This window comes from Gasterosteus aculeatus, chromosome 12 (assembly GCF_964276395.1).
Source record: "Gasterosteus aculeatus chromosome 12, fGasAcu3.hap1.1, whole genome shotgun sequence".
Lineage (NCBI taxonomy): Eukaryota > Metazoa > Chordata > Actinopteri > Perciformes > Gasterosteidae > Gasterosteus > Gasterosteus aculeatus.
Genome location: NC_135700.1, coordinates 16517931 through 16541229, shown reverse-complemented (window position 1 = coordinate 16541229; position 23299 = coordinate 16517931). Strand labels below are relative to the sequence as shown.

The 23299-nt window shown below is 44.1% G+C and overlaps 1 protein-coding gene across 2 annotated transcripts in view; it reads left to right on the top strand.

Moving 5' to 3' along the window:
* Positions 1-23299, top strand: part of nfatc3a (nuclear factor of activated T cells 3a) — a 48609-nt gene that overhangs the window by 22390 nt on the left and 2920 nt on the right. For both annotated transcript variants that reach the window (XM_040203798.2, XM_040203788.2), the window contains exons 4-9: positions 7212-7411; positions 7849-8021; positions 8446-8586; positions 11750-11805; positions 11937-12063; positions 14007-15086. In XM_040203798.2, the coding sequence (XP_040059732.2) occupies positions 7212-7411; positions 7849-8021; positions 8446-8586; positions 11750-11805; positions 11937-12063; positions 14007-15086 (1777 nt within the window). The remainder of the gene's footprint in view (positions 1-7211; positions 7412-7848; positions 8022-8445; positions 8587-11749; positions 11806-11936; positions 12064-14006; positions 15087-23299) is intronic.

The window sequence follows — 23299 nt, the reverse complement described above, 5'->3', positions numbered from 1 at the left end:
ATGTATGTATGTATATATATATATATATATATATATATATATATGTATATGTATATGTATATGTATATGTATATGTATATGTATATATATATATATATATGTATATATATATATATATGTATATGTATATGTATATATATATATATATATGTATATATGTATATGTATATATATATATATATATATATGTATATATATATATGTATATGTATATATGTATATGTATATATATATATATATATATATGTATATATATATATATGTATATATATATATGTATATGTATATATGTATATGTATATGTATATATGTATATGTATATATATATATATATATATGTATATATATATATATATGTATATATATATATATGTATATGTATATGTATATATATATATATATGTATATATATATGTATATATATATATATGTATATGTATATATATATATGTATATATACATATACATATATACATATACATATATATATATACATATATATATATATATATATATACATATATATATATATATACATATACATATACATATATATATATACATATACATGTATATGTATATGTATATATATATATATATATATATATACATATACATGTATATGTATATGTATATATATATATATATATATATATATATATAATCCTGACGTGAGCTCTACAAAGGGGTCTCCTCAGTGGCTTGTTTGCCGCTTATTTTCTGCGGCTGCACTTCTTAACAGCTCCTACATCCTGTGTCTGGGGCCCGTAACCACAGTTAGAAGATGACTACTCATTTGAGCCACTAAGTTCTCTCCAGACACGCTGACGATCAGCATGAAGTGAACAGGTCTCCGCTGCGTGATAGTATCAGCGCTGGTCCAACCGGTCTCACAGGCAGTAAGTATTTACTAAACACCCCGTCCTCTATTGTTGGTCTCTTTAGCCTTGTGATGCATTATGCATCACAACTACCCTATTGAAAGGTCATTTCCTACCCCTATGATGTCATTATGGTTGTTGCCCCCCCCCCCCACACACACACACACTGCTATGTATTGGTTGGCGTCATTAGAACAACACTATTAGACATGCTGGGTCGAAGGTCGGAGCTATTGCAACACAGAAACGGATAAAAACTTGTTAACATATCTGAAGCTGTTTGAAGAAGACTTTTGAGTTAGAATTTCTTCTCCATGTGGTGTTGATCCTATTTTATTTTGGCCTTTTGATCTGTATTTGTTATCAAGGCAGAATCTGTGTCTTTTGTTTGACTTTGGATATATTTGAATTCATCATTTGGCCTTTTTAAAATATGCAAAGTTGGATTTCTTGGCACAGGCATTTGTGTTGTGGTGCAATAGCCTACAAGTAGACATGTATGGCAGGTGGAGCCCTCAGTAACAGTTTGCATTCAGTTGTCTGTGCACCTTCACATTTCACAGCTGTTTAGAGAGATTGAGGGCACTTCGATGACACGGATCCGGGTTTCCCTCCTGCCCTTACTGAAGGTGCTCTGCTAGCTTTTGTCAAAGTTTAGACCATCGCTGCCAAAATCAACCCTTTGCTGTTACTGTTGCATTGCATCCATGAGCTGCTGGTCAAAGAAAGCAGCTACGTGGGCCCCTTGTTTCTGCCTGCAGACAGTTCCTGCATTTGATTGATCTAAGTAGACCTCTTTCAGATGGCCTTTGGATGCGGTCTTGAGAGGTCTGTATACTCTACATTGACATTCACACTAATCTCCAATACGATCACACAGCGGAGACCAGTTTGACTGCTTTAAATACTGATGCACCGAGGCATTATCTGTACCTGAAAAGGCATTGGAAAACTTATACAAGGCCCGGCTTTGTGTACAAACTCAAGGATGTTTCTTTCCTGCCATGTTGGCACCACTGCCTGGTTTCCTATTGCCTTTTATCGCTCAACTCTCTGTAGGTGGGAGTCCCAACAGGTGTCTCAGCGATCAGATTGTGGGCAAAGGACTACTGACTTTGTGACTTGAAGCTCTGTTTTTGGCTTTGAGTTTTGAAATTGGATTCCTGTTCAAATTAAAATGACTTTTTTTAAATTTTTGAACACACGCATTATGACATTGTTCAATTGTCTTAAAAAAAAGTCATATAGGATCATAAAGGTTGCTTATCTTCCAACCTCCGTATCAAGGCAGTCAGTTACTTCTCACCCAGTGGCTTGAATCCTCATGGAAAACCTGTGAATACTTTAGCGTGTCTGTGTCAAATTTAATGGCTCAGTTGAGAAGCCGTTTCGGGGTCAGTGACTTCTAACTTGTGGTTTTGGGCCCCAGACACAGGATATAGGAGCTGTTAATAAGTGTACACACATAAAATAAGCAGCTAACGAACCACTGAGGAGACCGCTTTGAAGACCTCAGATTTATATAGATTTAGTTTAAAGGATTTATTGTTATGCAGTATGCCTTTTAAATCCTACGTCACATTAACTTGCACTAAGATGAGTCTGCTGAGTGTTGACAGTGTGTCGGCTAATACCAATAAGACCGATTCTAGGGTGTCAAGCAGCAGCTGATCAGGGGACTAGAGACATATGGCTGTCATAAAGCCTTGACTAGCATAGCAGCCTGCTGCTGTTCTGTCTGTATGTACACTAGCCAGACAAACAAAGCCCACAAATCACGGCCGTGTTTACATTGAATTGTTTTGACGGACGTGATTGGTAGCTGGGGGTTCTGTGAGAAATCCTGCGTATTCAAAGACCGAAGCTCAGGGCTGATGATACTTTAACAACATCACGTGATAATGACGCTCAATTGTTACCAACATATAGAAAGTTATTTGTAAAAGATTTTACATTTTTGTATTTATAATAATATTATAATATGATTAACCTCCTGATTTTTTAGTAAGTAATTGTCTGTTGCCTGTGGCTGGCTGACTACTTGTTTTTAGCCATTCCTCTGGGACTAGCTGCAGACCATAATCGGTACAGCTGTTGCTAGGAGACATCTAAGTCCAAAGCCTCTCTGGCTTGCTGAGGTATCCTTGTGCGTATTTAAACAGCTTAATTGAGTGCTGACTGCCCCCACACAAATATAAGGAGCCCCTCTGGTATTACCTGCTGCTACACATGGAGGCAGGCAGACACAACAGAAAAGGGATGTCACATACGTGCAGCACACAAACAACTCTGTCAGTAGAGTGACAGCCATAATGAGGAGACACACAAGCACACACACACACACACACAACTATCCAATGGGGTTTGCACTGTATGAACTGGCTTTTTTGATGTGTCTATTGCTGCTTTGCACTGGAAGTGTATTTCATATAAACATGTTGAAAGCTTGGCTCTCATTTGTTGTAGTCAGGCTTAGAATGGAGAGAGGGAGAGAGGGAGGGCGAGAGAGGGCAAGAGAGGGAGAGAGAGACTAGCAATGCCATATACAGCCCTCATGCAGTATACAGTAAATGCTTCTCTGTGTGTGTGTGCGTGTGCGTGCGCGCGCGTGTGCGTGTGCGTGTGCGTGCGTGTGCGCGCGCGTGTGCGTGTGCGCGCGCATATGCGTGTGCATGTATTGACCTTGTTTAAATAAACAGTCAACTGCCCCCCCCCCTCCGGCTCTCTCTGCCCTCCCCAGTGTGCTGGGCAAACGGCGTGGGCCGCGCGTTTGTGTCCATAGATCCCAGGTCGAGGTGCCACAGTGCGACTGGACGGAAACCACTGGTGACCTTGACCACCACTGCGCTTGTTTTTTCATCTGTCGCGCACACGTGCTAGCTTGTCTCTCACACATCCAAAGCTAAAAGTTAGTGCCCTTACACTCACACATCCTCTCACACTCACCATCCAACACAGACTTCGGGGCTGTAGTTTACACCAGTGTGATTGTACGTAGCTGCTGGGTCATTACACACGCGCGCACACACGCGCACACACACGCGCACACACACACTCCTGCATACGCAGAGAGGGTCTCACCATGGCAACAGTGGAGCAACACAGGGAAACAACTTGGCAGAGTCAGGCGCTCGCTGTGAGAAAGTGTCGAGTTACAGCAGAGGGCCGAGGTGGGTGAGAGAAGAGGACAGGGACGGAGAGGAGAGTGACAAAGGGAAAAGCAATAGGAAGAGATGGAAAAAGCAAGGTCAGACTAGGTAGGGTAAAGGTAGGGAAGAGGAAAGAGGAAAGCAAGATGAGAAATAAATACAAGAGGGGGGGCTTAAATGAGGAAAAGCGGAGAATAGAAAATGGTCTGGTAGGAGGGATGCTATCAGGTAGCTGTAGCTTAAACACTGTGCTCCGCTGCAGGTGCTGTGCTCCCGCTTAGCTCTGCTCCCAAAAGTCTTAAAGAGCCAAGATCCGCTCTTATTACTCTATTTGGATAATGTTTAAAGTGTGCATGGTTGCATGTATTTTTGTCAACACGCTTGCTCCACACCAGCTCCCGCACGAGCAGGGAGAGTAAAAGAGGACACACACACACACACACACACAGAGACACACACACACACACACAGGGAGAGAGAGAGTCAAAGATGGAGGGGGAAACGCTTGGCTTGTACTCCCGAAAAGTCCTCACCATCAAGTGGTTGCTCTTGGTTGTTGTGAAATTTCATAGGATTGTTTGGATTATCATTCATATTCCCTGAAACACTGTAAACACGTTTAAGGGTTTCACAAAGACAAATGCTTTAGGTGAACAAAATAATTCTACATTTGAATATTTGAGTATTTCTCTTTACAGGACTTTCCACCTTTTGTTTCCTCATCATGCATTTAATACTCGGACTGCTTTCTTTGCAGGGCTTGTATAAGTATGAGTGGGGCTTTGGCAGTCAAGGAAGACTGGTAACACTCGCTACTGCTTTTTCACAGTATATTTAAGTACTTTTAAAAAAGTATTTTCATTCCCAGTTTTGTCTTGCTTTTGAAAGTGTTGTAGCATAAACCCGTCAACGCTTTCTGTCTCTTTTGTGCCCTTCTTTCCTCTCTAACGGATACATTCCTCCAGACACTGTTAACTTATTTTATGCCGTCTGGAACACACATGGTGCTGTGAATAAACATGCCCCTGATTTATTGACATACGCACACACATGCACACAGCCCAACGCACACACACACACACACACTCTACGTGATAACTTCCACAGTGTGCAGACAAAGATCATAAAACAAACAACCCAACCGGCAAGACGGTTGATTCCTGTGAGTCGGTGTCTCTTTGAATCCAGAATGAAGGTGTCATTTAGAGCCATGCATCCATTCAGCCATGCATCCATTCAGACAGATTGTTACATGCAGGATTTGTCCTTTCATGTGGCTCTTAAGATCTAATGTGGTTTCCAAAGATGGACCCATTACAGGTTGTTATACGGGGCTCATGCTGTTGGTGCAACTTCGGAATACATTTCACGTGAGTTCAGATTCCAGTTTGCCAAGTGTGAAATCCCCTCCCTGTGCTGCTGCGCTCGGCTGGAGTTTAGAATTTACATTTCTGAAACATGTGCTGTTTGCGTACGTTTGTGTGTTCTTTGTGGGACGAGGGGGGACGTCCTGATCTGGTCATCATCTTGTCAGGGATTTCATTCTGCCCCCTTGCAGCACCATCTTCACTACCCTAACCAGCTATAACGATGCTCTGTACAGAATTTTGTTGAACCAGAAGTTTGAAAGATAATTTGAAACACTTGATAAAAGGTTGATTAATGTTCCTTTTTTTTCATAGGATACACTTAACCATTGTGCTTTAACTAACTTGATGTTAAGTATAAACAACAAACTCCCTTTAATGAGCTCGGTAGCTCAACTCTCTTAAGATACAAGGTTTTTATTCAGCTCAACAGAGAAGCATTATTGAGATTTAAGTATCTGCCTCTGAAGGCTCGTCCTCTCACAACCAGCTGTAAACACATGACATTTCTAGTTTTTCCACAGCTCAGTTGAACATAGGGGCTCCGTACCTGAACTTCTTATACCAGGGGGGATGGTTAAGAAAGACCGGAAGATACGATCATAAACACAGTTCCTATGAACACCAATTCCACCATTGATTCCAGTACACCTTCCTGGAAATATGTTGCATTTAATAATCCCGCCGCAAACCCGTAGAGTTCAATAACCAGGTTCAGAGAAAGTCAATATTGTGAAACCAAGCACACATTTAGTCGCTTGTACTTTTGTTTTTCCAAGGCCTGATTTTGACCAATTTAATCCTTTTTTTAAATTTTAGCTGCTTTTGGAACAGCACATGACAAATCCCGAGCTCCCAAACATTGACACAGCGGTGTGTGACGCAAACCTGCTGGGAGGAAAGGGTCCGTGGCCAGATGTGGTGGGGTTGAGGCTTGGCAGTTTCTGGGTTGAAAACGGCAATGAATGGCCTGGTTCTTTTCTGTTCAACTCAACGGGCTGCCCTCCATCCCAGCTGAAGGTGTGGGTTGTGATGGGAATATGTGCGTGTTGGAGGGAGGAAAGAGGTGGGGGTGGGGGGGGGTCTGGCCTGCCAAGTACAACATTATAACAGTGGTGGGATTGTGTGGCCTGTGTTTGTCTTTTCCTCTGAGGAGGAAAGGTTGCGCTCTCCCTTCCGTCTTGCTCTTGTCTCTGACTGACACACAGCCCTTTTCCTGCATCCGACGGTAAACTGTGGGGCGGGGGGGGCAGCACTCAGGGACCAACGGAGGGGGCCGCTGCAGGTAGCTACGGCATCGTTTTTAATGCTCAAGACCTCCCAGAATTACATAAAGATTGTGTGAATTACGCTTTTTGTATAATTCAACATCCATTTGTTATTAACTGACATGATGAATTTTGTACACAAGCTTTTTGTTCTTCTAATAATCTCTTAAAGCCAACTCATGGCTTTTCTTTTCCTTTGTGGTAGCCAATGCAGATGCAGCACAACTTTTTTTTGGCCTTCAAATCAAATGAGCAGAACTAGTTCAAGCCCCTGGTAAGGTTTATTTGGGTGGGCGTGTAAAGGAAAAAAAACCATAAGTCTATTAGTTAAAAGCATCAGCGGCGAACTGGTTGGAGGCCAAAGCGCCAGATGAATCTCCAGTCGTCCTGCCAGAAATATGCAACCAGACATTTAGATCCCCTCCAGAGAGGCCGGAAATGAAGCGAGTATCCCTTTGTTCACACCTCTCCTCTGGACCCCAAGAACTCACATCTGCTTTTGTTTGTGTTTTTTTTTTTTCCCCTCCTCCCTCTGTTGTGTCTCAGCTCGATGGCTACAGTGAGAAGCCCATCAACCTGCAGATGTTCATCGGAACAGCAGACGACCGCTACTTGAGGCCTCACGCCTTCTACCAGGTGCACCGGATTACCGGGAAAACCGTCGCCACAGCCAGCCAAGAAATCGTTGTCTCCAGCACTAAAGTTCTCGAAATTCCTCTCCTGCCTGAAAACAACATGTCCGCCGGGTAAGTCTGAAGCGCTTCACGGTTATATTGCTGTTATGAGCTTACCACCGTGAAGGAAGCCCCGTCATGGGGAAAAAAGGAGCATGTTTATGATCAATAGGGGTGTTACGTCTTCCAAAGAGAGATTTTAATAGATTTTCCAAATTTAAACAATCTTTGCCATGGAGCAGAGACGCAATCTTTATTCAAATATTTAAGATTATAAATCATGAGAATGATTATAATAAGTTCTGTTTTCATTTAATTTAGGAAGGCATCCGGTAGCTGTAATAAATCATATTCAGACACTTTGTTAGCTCTCATTGCCGTTACCCTGCTGGGCTCGGGAGGAGGGCGGGGGGGTTTTATTCCTATGCCTTCACCACTTAAGTATGTCGTAGAGATTGCCATCCGAGTGGTGCCGTATGGGGCCAACTATCTTTCCCTGTACCTTGCAGTATCGACTGTGCTGGCATCCTTAAGCTGCGAAACTCAGACATCGAGCTGCGCAAAGGGGAGACGGATATTGGGAGGAAGAACACGCGGGTCCGCGTGGTGTTCAGAGTGCACATCCCCCAACCCAACGGGAAGGTGCTGTCGCTGCAGGCGGCCTCTATTCCTGTGGAGTGCTGTAAGTGTCCGAAACGTGTTCATTCAGAAAACTAGCCACTCGCAAACACACACACACACACACACACACACCTTTCCACTCACTTCTTTATTAGCATGTTTTTAGTCTGGCGATATGATATGTTGTTTTAATCTACTGTTTGCTCTCAGTGAAAGTGTTTTCAGATAAGAATGTCTGATAAATGTTAAAAACATGCTTGGTTTTTCCTGTTAATACTTCCTTTTTTGTTGATGCTGTGTGATACTACTGTCATTTTTCAGGCCATATGTTTGTCATATGAGTCATAAAGTGCTCCTGTTAATGTCTGCTTATATTTTAGTACTTTGATAGTACCGCCACAAAAACTAACCTGCTGCGTGAATGAACACCGCTCAGCAAATGATCATCCTCCTTTTCTCCTCGACCCTTGCTGCGTCCCTCCCAGCCCAGCGCTCGGCTCAGGAGCTGCCCCAGGTTGACAAAACCAGCCTGACCAGCTGTCTGGTCAGCGGGGGGGAAGAGATGGTCATCACCGGCTCCAACTTCTTCCCAGAGTCCAAGGTGATCTTCCTGGAGAAAGGCCCTGGTAAGTGTTGCATCTGCGCTGCAGCTTACCCCTGAAACACCTCTGCAGAAACAATGTGTCCTCTTTTAAGTGTGTAAAAAAAAAAAATATATATATATATATCATCTGTCATGTTTGTTTGACAGATTTTTTGGTGTAATATTACACGTGAGGGACGTGTGGTTCATTGCACAGTCCTGTTCTTTAGTGGCAAAAAAAACAAACAAACATTGGGTTGTTTGGGATTTACATACACTTGTGGTTGGAATCAGAAATTCTTAGATCTTACAAATGTTGCAGAAATGTGCAGATGTTATCAAGGTTTTATAGTAGTCATGACTGATACACGTCTGCAGGGATATAATGAAAAACATGTGTATCATTATCTTCGCCCCGACGAGTCTCCTTTTTACCACAGGGTATTAATTTGAATGCAGAACAGATTTTTGTCTGCTTGTAATACTGCCAATCAAGCAGGCATGAGGCAGTCATCGGCACGTATTGTGTGTAGTGAGTCAAAAAGGAAAAAGGGCCACTGGTTGGATCGCCTTCCACACCTAGTTTACGTACTCAGACAAGCTCCTCAATTGGCTTATGAGACAAAGAACATAATAATGCATGCAACAGATGGTTTGTACTAAATTGAGCATTTGTGACTGATTCCTCAGCTAAATTTCCTAGTCCTTCTGTTTCATTTAAGTCATTTGTATTTCTCTGCCTTCTCTCCGTTTCACTTCTGTGCATCACCCAGTAATGGAAACACAGAGATTCCGAGGGATGGAAATTTTAAATGGGTAACATTTGTCGAGCCAGTCCCTGCCTGTCTGAGGTACCTTTGTGATGCAGAGAAACAGAATCAAGTTCACACATGGCAGAAAGTGGAGTGGAGTTGTTTTTTGTCAGTGGGAGCCATTCTCTGGGATTTTGTAAGGGGATAAAACCGCGCGGAGGAATGTCTGTAGCTCTTTCATGTGAAGCATGGCATAGAAAAGTAGCCGTAGTGAGTCTTTACAGCACAGCAGCAAGTGGAAATCTTAGAGAGGTGCATCTTGGGTAGTGAGGAAAGCTGGGCCCCGTGCTGCAGACTGGGAAAGAATATTAAAGGAGGGGATTGGTTTGTGTAAATGATCCCCCTCATCATGACTAATCCAACTGATTCAGTGTAACAAGGCACTGATTGGAAGTACAGGGATGAAAGAAAAGAAAGAAAGAGAGGCAGTGACAGACATTTTTCCACCATCATCATAATTGAAAGACTACAGCGGATTCACGAGGACCTGGAGCCACTGACCTATTGTGGCGGCTACAAAGAGATTATTGAATGGTACAAAAAGCGACTTTACTATTCACTGAAACAGAGTTACTCGCATTTGTTTGTACGAGTTCCTCTTTATGAGCAAATCAATTTCAAACCGTAATGCAATACTTTATCTGATGTGCATAGCATGTGCTTAATTTCAAGTATTTAAAATTCACAAGGATGAAGACTTTAAAGGCAATGGACCGCCTCTCATGAATAGTGACTAGTACAGTCACCAGTATGTGCATGTGTACCGCTGTTGGCCACTACTTAAACAGTAATCACCGTTCTTTTACCCTCTGAATGGGGCGCGAAGAGTTGTCTCGCTGATCCGAGTCATTGTCTCACTGAGGTATGAGGCTCCTGTTGGTGCCTGCTGTCTGACGGAGCATGTGGGGCCCTTTTTTCCCTGCCTTTTGAATGTCAACAAGCCGCACTGCAATAATGCACTGCTGTCAGTCACAAAGAAATTCAAGGTCCTCTGCTCGTTGCCAAACGAAAAAGAGAAAGAAACCTGTCATCATCACAATAGAGAGTGCGTCTTAGCGGTGATGAATGGCTGGTGTGCGAGTGGATTTCTGCGACTACAGGTTGCTGTTGGGGTGAGATTAGCACGGGTGTGTCACCGGCTTTAACTACAGCAGAGTGTGGGTTTGGGTAGGACGCCTAATAGCTTAAATGTTACCAGGCTTACAGTTGAGTGCTTTTTATAATCTACTCACATCGACCAGGCCCCTCTACAGACATGTAAAGATGCCTGAATCCTTTGTCTTTTGAGCTGCAAGTATCCTCTGCACTTCCTCGGCAGAGGATACTGTGGAGAGTACTGAGTCGGGTTTTATTCTACTCAACGCTGAGAGGACTGTGATTTCTTCCAACCACACGGCAATCCTCTCAGTGTTTTTAACCCCAACTGCTTCCATCCAAGCGGCTGCCCCTAAGATGACTGGCCAAATAATTAGATCCCTCATAGGAAAAAACTGGGGAAAAAATGGAAAGGATGTTTTCTAGCCAGAAACCTGGAAGTGTGTGGAGGCCTTTTTAAATAGATGCCATTATTCCACTGCTCTCTCCATAATTTTACCAGACAAGACAAACCGCTGGATATTTGGACATTTAATTACTATTTAATAGCTGCAAGGATTTTCTCCGTTCGGCTTCTAGTTGTTTAAAAACAACATCATTTGGTTGTCTCTCGGTTGGAGAGACAACCAAAAGAACTAATTGGAATTGTGTGCTTTACCGAAGCCTCGCTTGGTTCTTAAGCCCCGTTTGTTTGACAAGAAAATAGAGAAAGGGAGCTACTCTGAATAAGGGAATTTGAAAAATAGCACACTATGAATGACACGTAGTGTAAATTATAAAACTGTGGCCATCTGGGACCCTGTGTGGCCTCTGTTTAAAACTGCCTTTGTCTCAGTCATTCCCTTTCATTTTCACTCAATTTGTTGTGTTTGTGCCTATTAACAGTGTCATTTGAAGTGGCTTTTAGGATGACAGAAGGTCTTGTGTTTGTCCAAAAGCTGTTGAGGATACAATGGTGATGTATGCTGCGTTTGTATTCCGCCCACTCAGTCCTCAAACTCTTTCTACGTTGAAAAGCCCGAAATCAGCTGCCTGTTTTTAACCAGACCTGCACTCAAGAACTGTGACGTCATTCCTGCGTCAATTGTGGTGCTTTTCTTGTGATTTTGATGTTTAATGTTCAATCTAAAGGAACAGAGTTGAGAGTGACAGGAAGGATAAAAGTATTTCCTGAAGCACTTAGAGTAAACGTTTCAACGTAGTACTATTTTCTGCTATATATGTTTCTGCCCTCTTTATGGCAGGGGGATTATCATTGGCTTATGCATTTACATTTTTATTCTTTACTATTCCTCCTAGATGGACGACCACAATGGGAAGTTGAAGCAAAAATAATGCACGAGAAAACTCAAGGAGTAAGTTGTCACTGATTAGTATTCAGTACAAAAGACATGTCTGTTGGACATCTCAGACATTATTCTGCAAATGGTATTTGTATTTTGTTGCCAATGACTGGGTGTTAATAATGTTAAATGTGTTTTTGTAGTCGTGCATCGTGGTGGAGGTCCCTCCCTACCACAGTAAGTCCGTGGGCTCGGCGGTGCAGGTGCAGTTCTATGTCTGCAATGGCAAGCGGAAAAGGAGCCAATCCCAACGCTTCACTTACCTTTCAGGTGAGATGAGAGGTTGTCATGACTTTTCGAAAGAATCTTTGGCCATCAATAACATGCTGTTTTTAGGTGTTAGTGTTATTTTAAGTATTCGAGATCAATAATAACTTGCAACTCATTTTACAGACATTTACACAAAGAGATACTCTCTAGCTTTACTTTGCATTCCTTTGGGTGCGATGCTTCCTGCTGTAGTTAATCTCCATGGTAACAAAAAGATTTTGACTGACAGCAGCGACAGTTGTAGCGTCTTCCTCATGTTGCACACTTCTACACGGGGGTTTCACCAACCCCTTTTCTCTCTTTCTCTCTCCAAAGAAAGCCTCGCCGTGGTTTGCAGGGGGCTCTTCCACTAACTATAACATTAACACCTGCAAACTTGCTTATTTTGTGCAGCCTACTCCGACTCCCGAGCCAACCTTTTTTTTTCGTACTTTCTGTACTTTTATAGGGTTTTATGATGCAAGTATTTTGCTCTCCAAGAAACGTTTACTAGATATAGATTTTTTGTTGTTATTTTGATATAAGTATTTTATCAATTAGGAAACTCGGCACTCATGGTATCTGGAAAGTTTCCTTAGTGTTTTTAATTAAAGTCACATTCCGGCTATTTGATATTTGTTTGTTATTGTGTTATTTTCCTCTTGACGCCAGTCAAACCGAAAACAGCGTTGGCGGAATATAATGAAATGTGAGCATTTTGTACAACATATCCGAACCCGAGTCTTACCACAACAGTGTGTAGCTTACGTGTGCGTGTGTGTGCACGTATATAAGCGACCTTGCCCCTCCACACACCCAGCCTTTCTGTTTGCAAGCACGCCCACTCGGCACTGGCAGTTCCTGTTTTCGGCGTTGACAGCCAATCGGAGCGCGGCAGAGTAACTCTGCTCCGTCAGTCAAGCTGGGATGCTGAAACCACTAGAGTCACCACGGACACCACCTGCTTTATTGTGGCAAACAGAAAAAAGCGTCGCCGTGGGCTGGGCTGCAGAACCCCTGGCCCCTTTTGTGGATGCCTTCTGAGAAAATTGGAGAACAAAATGTCTTAGAATAAGTAGTTCTTTGTTGAACTTCACACATGGTATGTGTGCTCAATTCAGCTATGGAATTAACATTGGGTAAACATGAAAACAACCCGGACATGTTTTAATATTCGTTATGATACCCTTCTCGTATCCTTGATATACCTCTGGCTCCATTTCTTTCAACAGAATTGACTTTACTTAAATACTGTTTGGCCTTTGGGTGCCCCCTTCCCTCTGAGTCCCAGAGGCATGGTGGGGTGAGTGGAGGGCAGGGGCACTGAACTCGTTTTGCTGTCAGTCTGATCTGGGCCTCGGGGCATTCGGCTTCTCTTCCCACACAACATTTTCACATGATGGCACCCGGACTGACAACATATGCTGTCCCTCTAATTCAGAGCTGGATAAAAATAAAACTCTCCGTCACAAGGCACCAGATTGGGAAATGGGTTACCGATTGGCGTAGCAGTGCTCCGAGCTTTCAAAGTGAAAGGGAATGGCCTCATTTACCATCGAGATGTCTCTATTTTTTTGTTTTGTTTGTCATCTGGAAGGAGAGCCATCTCACAAATCACACATTTCAGACACTACGGTCAGGGCTTCTAGATTCTTGTGATCTTCAGGTTTTACAGAAACATATTTAAACTTCAAAACCACAGATTCAGGGATGTACTGGGGAGTTGAGGGAATGATGAAAAGCTTGAAAAAACAACCTTTTTTTGAAAGCTGATTGAAATCACTGAACTTCTGTACCTGAATCATATACAGCCGTGTCACTTTATGTTTTGTTTTTTTCCTTCTCTCCTCAGTATTTTATTGATTATTGATGTTTTTTTTTTCTTCTCTTTCATCCTTCCTGTCTTTCCTCTTCCGTGCCGTCTCTCTTCCCCCTTCTCTATGTGCAAACCTCTCTCTTTGTAGTCATGGTGAAGCAGGAACATAGAGAAGAGCTGGACCTTTCTGCAGTGCCCCCTATGTCCATGCCCCTGGCACACACTGCCAGCCTGGTGCGTCCCCAGCTGCCTTCTCCCGAGCAGTGCCACCCATCGGACAACCTTCTGTCCAGCTCCCCTCGCGGCCTGGCCACCGCCACCGGACCTGGCCTGCTACCCTTGCAGGCCCCCTGCTCCTCCCTGGGCTCTCCATCTTTCCAGCACCTGCCTCACCTCCAGGGTCACAGCTTGCACCACCCCCCTGCAGACTGCCACATGACGTTCCACCCGAGCCCGGCCCCTGATCCTCTCCCTGCTCCTCCCCGGCCCTCCTACCCGTCTATGCAGCACAGTCACAGCCACGGCCTCCCCTTCAACGGCCAGGGCAGCTTTCCTCCTCAGGGCTACGAGAGGATGCCCTTTCAGCACAGCCCCAGTGCAGTCTCACACCCAATAAGCATGGGAATGGTGTACCCGTCCCCCCCTTGCTCCTCACCATCCGCTCCGTCCTCTTCAACCACCAACCCCGTTGCCGGGTCCCCCCAGAGCCAGCAGCCCCTGCTCGCCCCCTCATCTCCGCTCCTGCACTCATCCCCGCACCTGCACACCTATCACTGCTCCCCAAGTCCCACCCGGGTGCCGTCCCCCGGGGGCCACCCCCTCGTGGGGCAGCACCCCTCCCAGCTGCAGAGAGCTTTGGGCTACCACCCTGTAAGTCAAAGGTCTGCCTCGTGCCCCACGCCGTCCAGTGCCCCTGCTCCAAGGATGATCCCCTCCCCCCACTCCGGGCCGTCCTCCCCTCAGCTCCACTCGCTGCCCTACCAGTCTTCCACCTCGTCCTCCCCCACCTCAGGTGGCAGTCCCTTGGGGCCCATGCAACAGCAGCGTTCAGGACAGCCCTCGCCCCAGGCCAGCCTGTCCCCGGTGGCAGCAGGGCCTCTGGTTCACCCTCCGAGCCCTCTCGGGCCGTTCTCACCGGACGGAGAGAGGCCGAACATCAAACAGGAGCCCGAGGAGAGGGAGCCCACCTTCCGCTCCATCGGCCTACAGGACATCACGCTGGACGATGGTAAGATGTTTTTTTCATATTAATCTCTGGGGCTACACAGGAAGGGGAGTGGTCTGCATCATTATGTGCTACCTGCAAAGACTTGTAGCACAGAGACTACATTTGTGTGCTGCTGCATCCTACTTGTGTGAATGTGAGCGTGTGTGTACATTAACAACTCTAATTAGCACGCTCAGGAGAACTTGTTGACTTTTAACAATTGGCAGTGAAGTCAGCACATGCATTTAACAGCTCTCGGCTCTCTTAAATTAACTCCACCTATTTTCTTAAAAGATGTGTGTCCAAGTTGTTCCCAATAGTCTACTTACTTATCTGCCTCGCTTGGTTGTGTTAACCCCAGTGCCATATTCAGATGGGGGTCTTAAAGGTTTAGGGTTAATGAATAGCCCGGCGCGGCCGTGAGGGAGGTGCGATATTGTGTGCTAGCAAGGGTCGGCCTAATTACCACGGGGACATTGTCAATAAGTCATGTGGGAAAAGGCAACCACCACTGAAGTTTATCAGTACGTAGTACTTGTGCAGACACACATTTAGACTTATGTAAAAGAAGAGAAAACCGCCTCTGTCCCTTTTCTGTCTTCCCTTATTAAAAGCTTGCATGTGAACTCATAAAAAGGGGGGTTACTTAGACATTATTTACTGGAAACTAAAGCTCAGATTTAGTCACCCTCTCCCCATCTCACATGCAGAGGCCGGCACTCTCTGTAAAGTAGCTGGCTGTGCTCTCACCAACGTAGAAAAAGTGTGAGAAAAGTTTGTAAATGACAAGGTTCAACTGGGAACATAAGCTCTCCCTTGGGCCTGTGGCTAAAAATAGCTTTCTGTGCCGGACCAGCTCTGTAGGCCACGTTTCTACGTAGAAATGTCAAGCTTATACACAGCTCAGCTCAGTTTTAGCAGGTCACACTCTTTTAAGTAGACCATGCTAGCCCCAGTTGGACGGACAGACAGATCAGCAGGGGCAATAAAGCATAAATAGCAATAGATTCATACAACATAAATCCAACTCAAATTCAATCCAGAGCCATTATGCATAATTAACTGCCATCGACATGTTGCCCTTTAAAATGTGGACATTTGAGAATGACGTTGCATCAACTTCCTTGAACCCATGATGTTCACTCACTCACTATTATTTCTACTACCCCCCCCCCCCCCCCCCCACTCCTCTTATTAAAACATTGGATGAGTTTAGGAAGATGTGACGTTGAACTGTTTTGTGACCTGTAGAAAGCTGAGATTGATCGTTATTCCATCATGTCGTCATTATCCATGAAGTGAGCTACTGCAGTAGAACCGCAGACGTCTGTCAGTGGCACGAGAGGGAAAACAAATGCTAGCGAGTAGAAAACTGCCCCGGTTAGCAAGCAGATGGCCCGTGTGACGCACACCAGAGCATGCTTGAGATGTGTGTGTGTGTGTGTGTGTGTGTGTTAGATGGGGTATTGTGTGTATCTGTTTGTTTGATGTTGTGACGGTGTGAGTATGGCGTGTGTGTGTGTGTTTTATGTGTATGTGCGGGAGCAAAGCAAGACACAGGAGGTGAGAAGACAGACCGACAGACAGATGGACAGACGAGGTCTAAATCCAACCCCACTGTTGGGTCACTCAGCCGAGACATTCAATCTGAAACGTGCATCTGACATGTAAAGGTTTGGACAATTGAATGAGAAAATCTGTCCAAACTTTTGACTTGACTTTTGGTACTGTAACCAAATGTTGTTGAGCTCTGTGTATTTCTACTGCTATGATGTGTGAATCAAAACGGAAGTGTAAGCGTCGGGTGCGGCTTTATTTGACATTATAAAGGCCATTTCTTCACGGTGACTGTTTGACACATTCAGCAAAGAGATGGCGTGTCATCACCTTAATCAAATTAAAAACATTATTTTCTCTTTATTTATTTTTTTACACGGCTCAACATGTAGAGATGATTGATGGACTTATTATAGGATATTATAATTTTTTTGTATTCATTTGTATCAAACGTTACACCCGTCACGATAATTGCCGCCGTCATGGCGACAGAATACGAAGCCCCCTGTGCTCCCGAAGTGTGCATTCAAGCAATTAACCATCTCAATGTTTGCAGATCGTTGATGGGAAGGGATAGCACGTGTGTGGTTGTTGTGTACGTGTGTTCACAACAAAAAGCTGGTCCTTTGTTGGCTCCGCCCTCCCCAAATCCACAGCTGCCTCAAACAGCGAGCACGGCATGGAGCGGTTAATAATAGTCCGCCTGTATTCCTTGTGAGAGACACACACACGGCAATGACACAAACGAATACACACAGACACACACGGGGAGCGACACCATCCTATATTGAAGATGTAATTGAATATATCAGGCGCGGTTAGTTCACGCGCAGTGAACTGTCCCAATCCAGGTTTTTACTCTTACTCTCTTGTTGTTTCTTAAACCCAACATCAATCAAGCAACATTTTTCTATCCATTTTTTGTTATTTTTTGGTTATCTGCTTTATTGCCCAGATTTTGATGAGAAAATCAAGACTTCTCTTCTCAGGGTCATGTGTAAAAGGGTTTAGAAGACATTTAAAAAAAACGCCAGTCTGCCTCCAACTAAAGGTAACAAAGTAGACCTACTAGCATGTGGAAAGCTCACCCATCAATATGGTGCATCTTGTTTGTTTAAATTATTCGTAAAAACATGTTAAAATATTGTGGTTGTAGCTACAAGAATGGGTGAATGCGTTCACTGAATGTTAAGCAGTGAGGGTTGGAGGTGCCAGTGGATTTTGTCCCCTCGGGGGACAGAGACGCTCGCCGTTGGTCAGGCTCTTCGCTGCCACCTGATATTTATCAGAAAGGCAGAGAGTGGTGATGCCCATGTCATTCTCCACCATAACGCCATTATGTCTGACTATAAAGTATAATATTATGACAAACAGGTAGCTGTCCTGTAAAGACAAAGGCTGGTTGATCCCCACTGAGAATCAACAGTCGTCTCACGAGCAGCTGCTTTCCGCCCACAGGCCGACTGCACGCTCCCCGAATGAAGCCAAATGGCAGAAAGCGTAAATGAGGAAAACTGAGTGCTAAAGAAGCCAACATCTAACAATCCAGACAAAAAAGACGAAGGACAAAGAGATGATATATTCCTCAGGAGTTGGCTGGTGAGACCGGGAGAAAAGGCCTCGGAACGTTGGATTCCCCTCTGACAGGTGTTAGGAAATACGACTCCAGTTGTATCCCAAATTAAATTATACATGACATGAAACTTGGGATTGACCTTTCGTTTTTGACAACCTTTGTAAATGATCCTGGCTCTACATTTTTCTTTGGAAAAGGCCTGAAAAGTTTATTTGAACTTTCACAATTTTCTTTTACTGTCAGGTTGTAACTGCCTCATAACAGCTGCCATTATGGAACCATCAACAGTTTGAAGCAAAATCGTTTAAAGTAAAAACCAAAGATATTGACAAATGTCGACAAACTGCTTTTTCCATTATGATAACGTACTTGTCTTTGGACAGGACAGATTGTAAACATGTCTGTAGTTCATTTAACTCATTCTTTTGATGAAACAACCAAATATAAATCATACTGTTGTTGTTTATGTACATGGGAGCACCTCATTCTGAGGTTTCATGCTGCCATTAACCAGCCACAGTAATAACACACAGCTCTGGATTCGATTGGCTTCAACAACGAAAAAAAACAACAGCAGGAGGAAAATATGTTTCAATCAAATGCTGCCGCCGCTCGTTAAAGGCAATGGCAAACATTTGCTTGACTTTGCCCCTGAAACAGATGGAAACAGACTTTCCGTGTCATCTTTCCATACAATTGAGGCCTCAGCGAGTGAAGCGGCGAGGTCTTGGCAGAGGCCAGAGAGACGCTGCCTTTGTTTGTGGGCAGAAGGAGCGGAGGCCCGGAAATCCCTCAGCAAGGACGAGAGCAACGCCTCCACTTTTAGGTTCCGAAAATGCGCTTGCTGAAAATGAACCGTCTTCAGTTCCTGCTGAGTGTAACAGCAGTGAGGTAGATTTGGCTCTGGCTGAATGCACAGGGCCTCAAATGCGTGTGTGGAACCCAATCAACAGATAATTCATCAACAAAAATGAAAAACATGATGAAATGTGGTCTCTTCAGATGTGAGGATCTGTTGCTTCGGTATCTTTCACTATTTCCAGACACTATTTAGATAATGAATGTAATTGTTGGTTGTAGTTCTAATGGGTTAGCGAAACACATCCAATGGTTTTAGGTACCAGAGACTCCTCGGCTTCTCGCCCTCGGCCGATATCACCCACGATGTCGGCCCGTTATTAACCGCCGTAACGAGCTTTGCCGGAGTCCCCGGGCGGCCCCCTTTGGGCCCCAGCGGTTCCTCTGTCCCGAAGCCCAGTCCTGTGGTCGTCTGCCGAGTGGAGTCTTTTGAATCAATTCACAGATTCAAAGAACTTGACTTAAAAAAAAAAAAAAGATCTATGTGCCATCACCGAATTTGCTGAATTGCCAAAGGAACCGATCTCGGAGCAGCAGTTAAACGAGTTAACCAGAGTGAGCTTTACTGAGCCGAGCCCGGAGACTTCAACACAAAGTTCCACCAAATGAGCGTTTCTTTCCACCATGTGTGTGAGCGCGTGATCGCTCAGTGGGTTTTCACTTCTCCTACCTGGGGCTCTGTGCACACGTGCACTGTGCATGTCATTACAGGCGACCTGCGAGTGGAAACTCTGCGCTTCGATATTCTCTCTTGCTTCTTATTCTTTTTTTTGAACAAATGTTTTCCATTGTGGCATGTTGTCTTCATCTCGCCGGACTTAGTCAATCTATGAGTTGTTTGCTTAATCTGCTCTGCCAGAGTAATGTTTTCTAAAGCCATGTCAGGGAACTTTTTTCAATGTGTCATCGAGGGTGATGATAATCATCGTTTTTCCATTTCGACTTGTAGTCATGATTATCATACCGAAGGCCCATCTGCTCATTTCACTTCTGTTTTGCATTATGCAAATTGTTTCAATCTACCTCCTTTGAATGAAAGCGTGAGATCACCCAATCATAGTCGTCTCCTGGGAGACGGTGAACTTTATCTCGGGAAGATTAAAGGAAATCCGGACAACAATTCATTCAGCCTATGTAGATTTGAAAGTACATTAGTTTCTGCAGCAATGCTTTCTCTTTTTTAAACTGTGGGACGTATTCAAGCCACATTTTTCTTGGAGACAGTTTGTGTGTTGTTGACTTTTACAGATGTGTATACCTCCAGTAAGCCGTCCCTCATTTTCCTTTCATTTCCTATAAAACCTGAAGAAGCCCGGTCCTGAATATCAGTATGGACATTAATGATGAACCATTCCATGCAGCGTAAAACGAGCAGCGACGACACCCGGCTGCGGGCTGAGACTAAACACATGGAGCATCAGCAGAAGCCATCAGCACAGAGCGAAGGGACTGTAGTAGAAGTAGTAGTTGTGGTGGTGAAGGTTGGCTGACTTGCTGATGTGTACTTTAATTAGGGAGCCCCCCCCTCCCAGTCATACGGAGAGGATCTCCCTCCCGGCTGAGCCATCAGTCACGCTGTCGACGGCAGGCAGCGCTGAATCACGACCAATACCAGTAAATCTGAGAAAAACTCAATCTGGAAATGAAACCTGTCGCAGGCCAGACTCGACTCAAAACTCTCTTTACTTCACTTCTGTTTTATCAATGTGTGGAACAGAGATGACTGCTTATTGATATGTGTGAAAATTAAGGCCTGTTTTATGTAAAATACTTGTATATCGGTTGTAGATTATTTAACTCTATGCAGTGAAAATAAGCTCTTCCTACTTTCCAGTGACTGTTGTGAGACGACATACAGTACCAGTTTGGAAGCACTTTCACGTTGAATTAAATAAATAAAAAATGTGTCCAAATTTTGGACTGGTACCGTATGTCCAATATTTTCCTCAAACCGCCCTCAATCAAGTCGTCCAAAGTCGAGCGCAGCTGTAATATCGAGAGTGAAGCCTAGCAAAAACGGTTTTGACAGATTGTGTGGGAGAACCTCTTCCAGCACCTTTTAAAAAAAAAGAGAAACAGAGCAAATCTCACAAAGAGGAAATGAGGGTTACGATGCCCTTGATAAATAATGAAGCCGTGGGTTCCCGCGGCTTTTCTTCGCGCTGTCTGTCTCCTGATTTATCAGACCGTAGATTAATGTTCGCCTCTGCAACAATCTTACCAGCTGAGCGGAAAGTGATATGTGCTCTGCAGACGCCCACTTGATGTCGGTTTGTCGCACTTCGCACGATGCTGTTCATATTCCTGTGGTGCTTGAGCAGATTGACTCCCGTCAATCAACTGAGCTGCACAGTTTACCACATTACAGTCTAACAAAGGCCCCAAACATCGCGATGTGATTGGCTCGCTAATTAGGGTTGAAATTAGAACTGTATACTGATATATATATACATATATATATATATATATATATGGTCAGTTATGATGCAGACTGAAGTGTAGATGTCTTCATGATATTCTGCACATTTGTCCCGTGGTAAAATATAGAAATACATTTCCCTAAATTGGTGTGGGCATTTGACAGAGGAACAGTTGCTGTGCTGGCGTCTTAATGTATACAGCTGCTCTGAGGGTCCTTTGACAGCAGTGAGACGCTCTTTATTTCGAGCTCAGTTTCACCACTTGTCTGTTAAAAGGTCACGGCCTTTAAAGGAAATCTGTAGTCTCTCCTTAAGCATCACAGTTGGATTGTTAAAACTGTCCCACTGTGTTGAATATTGTACCTTTGGTGTTATATATATACAAGATGAAATGTTTGTTTTGATATACACAGTCTAGTGACATAAGTGCGTGGTGGTGTTGTGAGTGTGATTTTGTGCGTGCGTGCGTTTGTGTGTGTACATGGTTGACATGGGAAAGGAAGAGCCTCCCACGCTAACAGGATGATGTGAGTGATGGTGGCCAGACACAAAAGCAAGCAGCAGAAAACACAAATATAACAGAATGTACGCCACAGCACAAGTTAAACCTGTTGGTCCTTAAAATAAACCAGGCGTTTCTTTACAATACAAATACAAGTTGAAGTTTCAACTGATTTAGAACGCTCTCTGTAGTTTAAGGAGATTATGAAATTGTGAAACAGTTGCCAAGGTAACGTGTCGTCCTCGTGCGCCCTGTTTTTTTTTAATTTATTTTATTATGGTCTGGGCATTGTATGTGTTTTTAAAGTACATTTTTGTAGCCTCCAGAGGTAGGCGGAGGAGGGAAGAGCTGTCGTGTGCAGACAGGTCGACCTGTAACTCTTGCCAGCATCAGACTGGGCCAAAGGTCTCTGCTGCACCCTCCCAAAACCAGTTTACCCTGCCTGTTTCTGACCCGACAACGTCCCCTTGTAAAACACCCAGAGACAAAGGCGAACCGTTTTATTACAGTGGAAAGAACGCTGGCTTCACATTTTCCATGGATTTCACCAGACAACTTCTCGGTCTGTCCTTGTGTCTTCCTCACCACCGAGCATTTGAAGTTGATTTTATTTCACGGCCGCACTTTTTTTTTACTGGCTCCCCGCTGTGTGAACACTGGATGGAGGCAGCAGATGTAAAACAATCTCACGCTGCCGCCCGAAAAACAGAGCAGCAGCGCAAGAGGAGGGGTGATTTGTAACTCTTTTACAGCCAGTGTGGGCCTCCCCAGTGCCGCCACATGGCCACTAACCCCATGAACTGGCTTGGGGAAATGTACAGAACCTTTTGAGCTCTAATGAAATAACCGCCCCTGTCCCATGCGGGACTGTGGCGACGCAAAAAAGGCCCATTTAGTGAATTGAATAGTTCTTTTGATACGTGTTGAGTGATCGTATCTCTGTGAGTTTCTTTCCACTTTGAGCGCTTTGCTGCGTTTAGTAAAAACGTTTCAATCTCGCGTGGCACAACACTGCCCTCTGCTGGCCAGGACTGTATACTTCACCTGGACTTTATTTCCACCCGGGGTTCCAGGGCCGAGAGAAGATGAGAAGCTTCGAGGCTTCAAACTGCAGATGCACCGGGACACCTGCTGGTTCTTAAAATACATTGCAGGCCTTCAAGTCAACACCTTCACAATCTCCGTAATCAAAACATAAATATAAATATCTGATCATTGAAAACAAATCCTCATCTATCATTCTCCCACCAATGTGTGTGTCACTTGTTAATTCACCTTCGTAACTGTCAAGCTGAAGAGGTTTCCCAAGTACGTCTTGGAT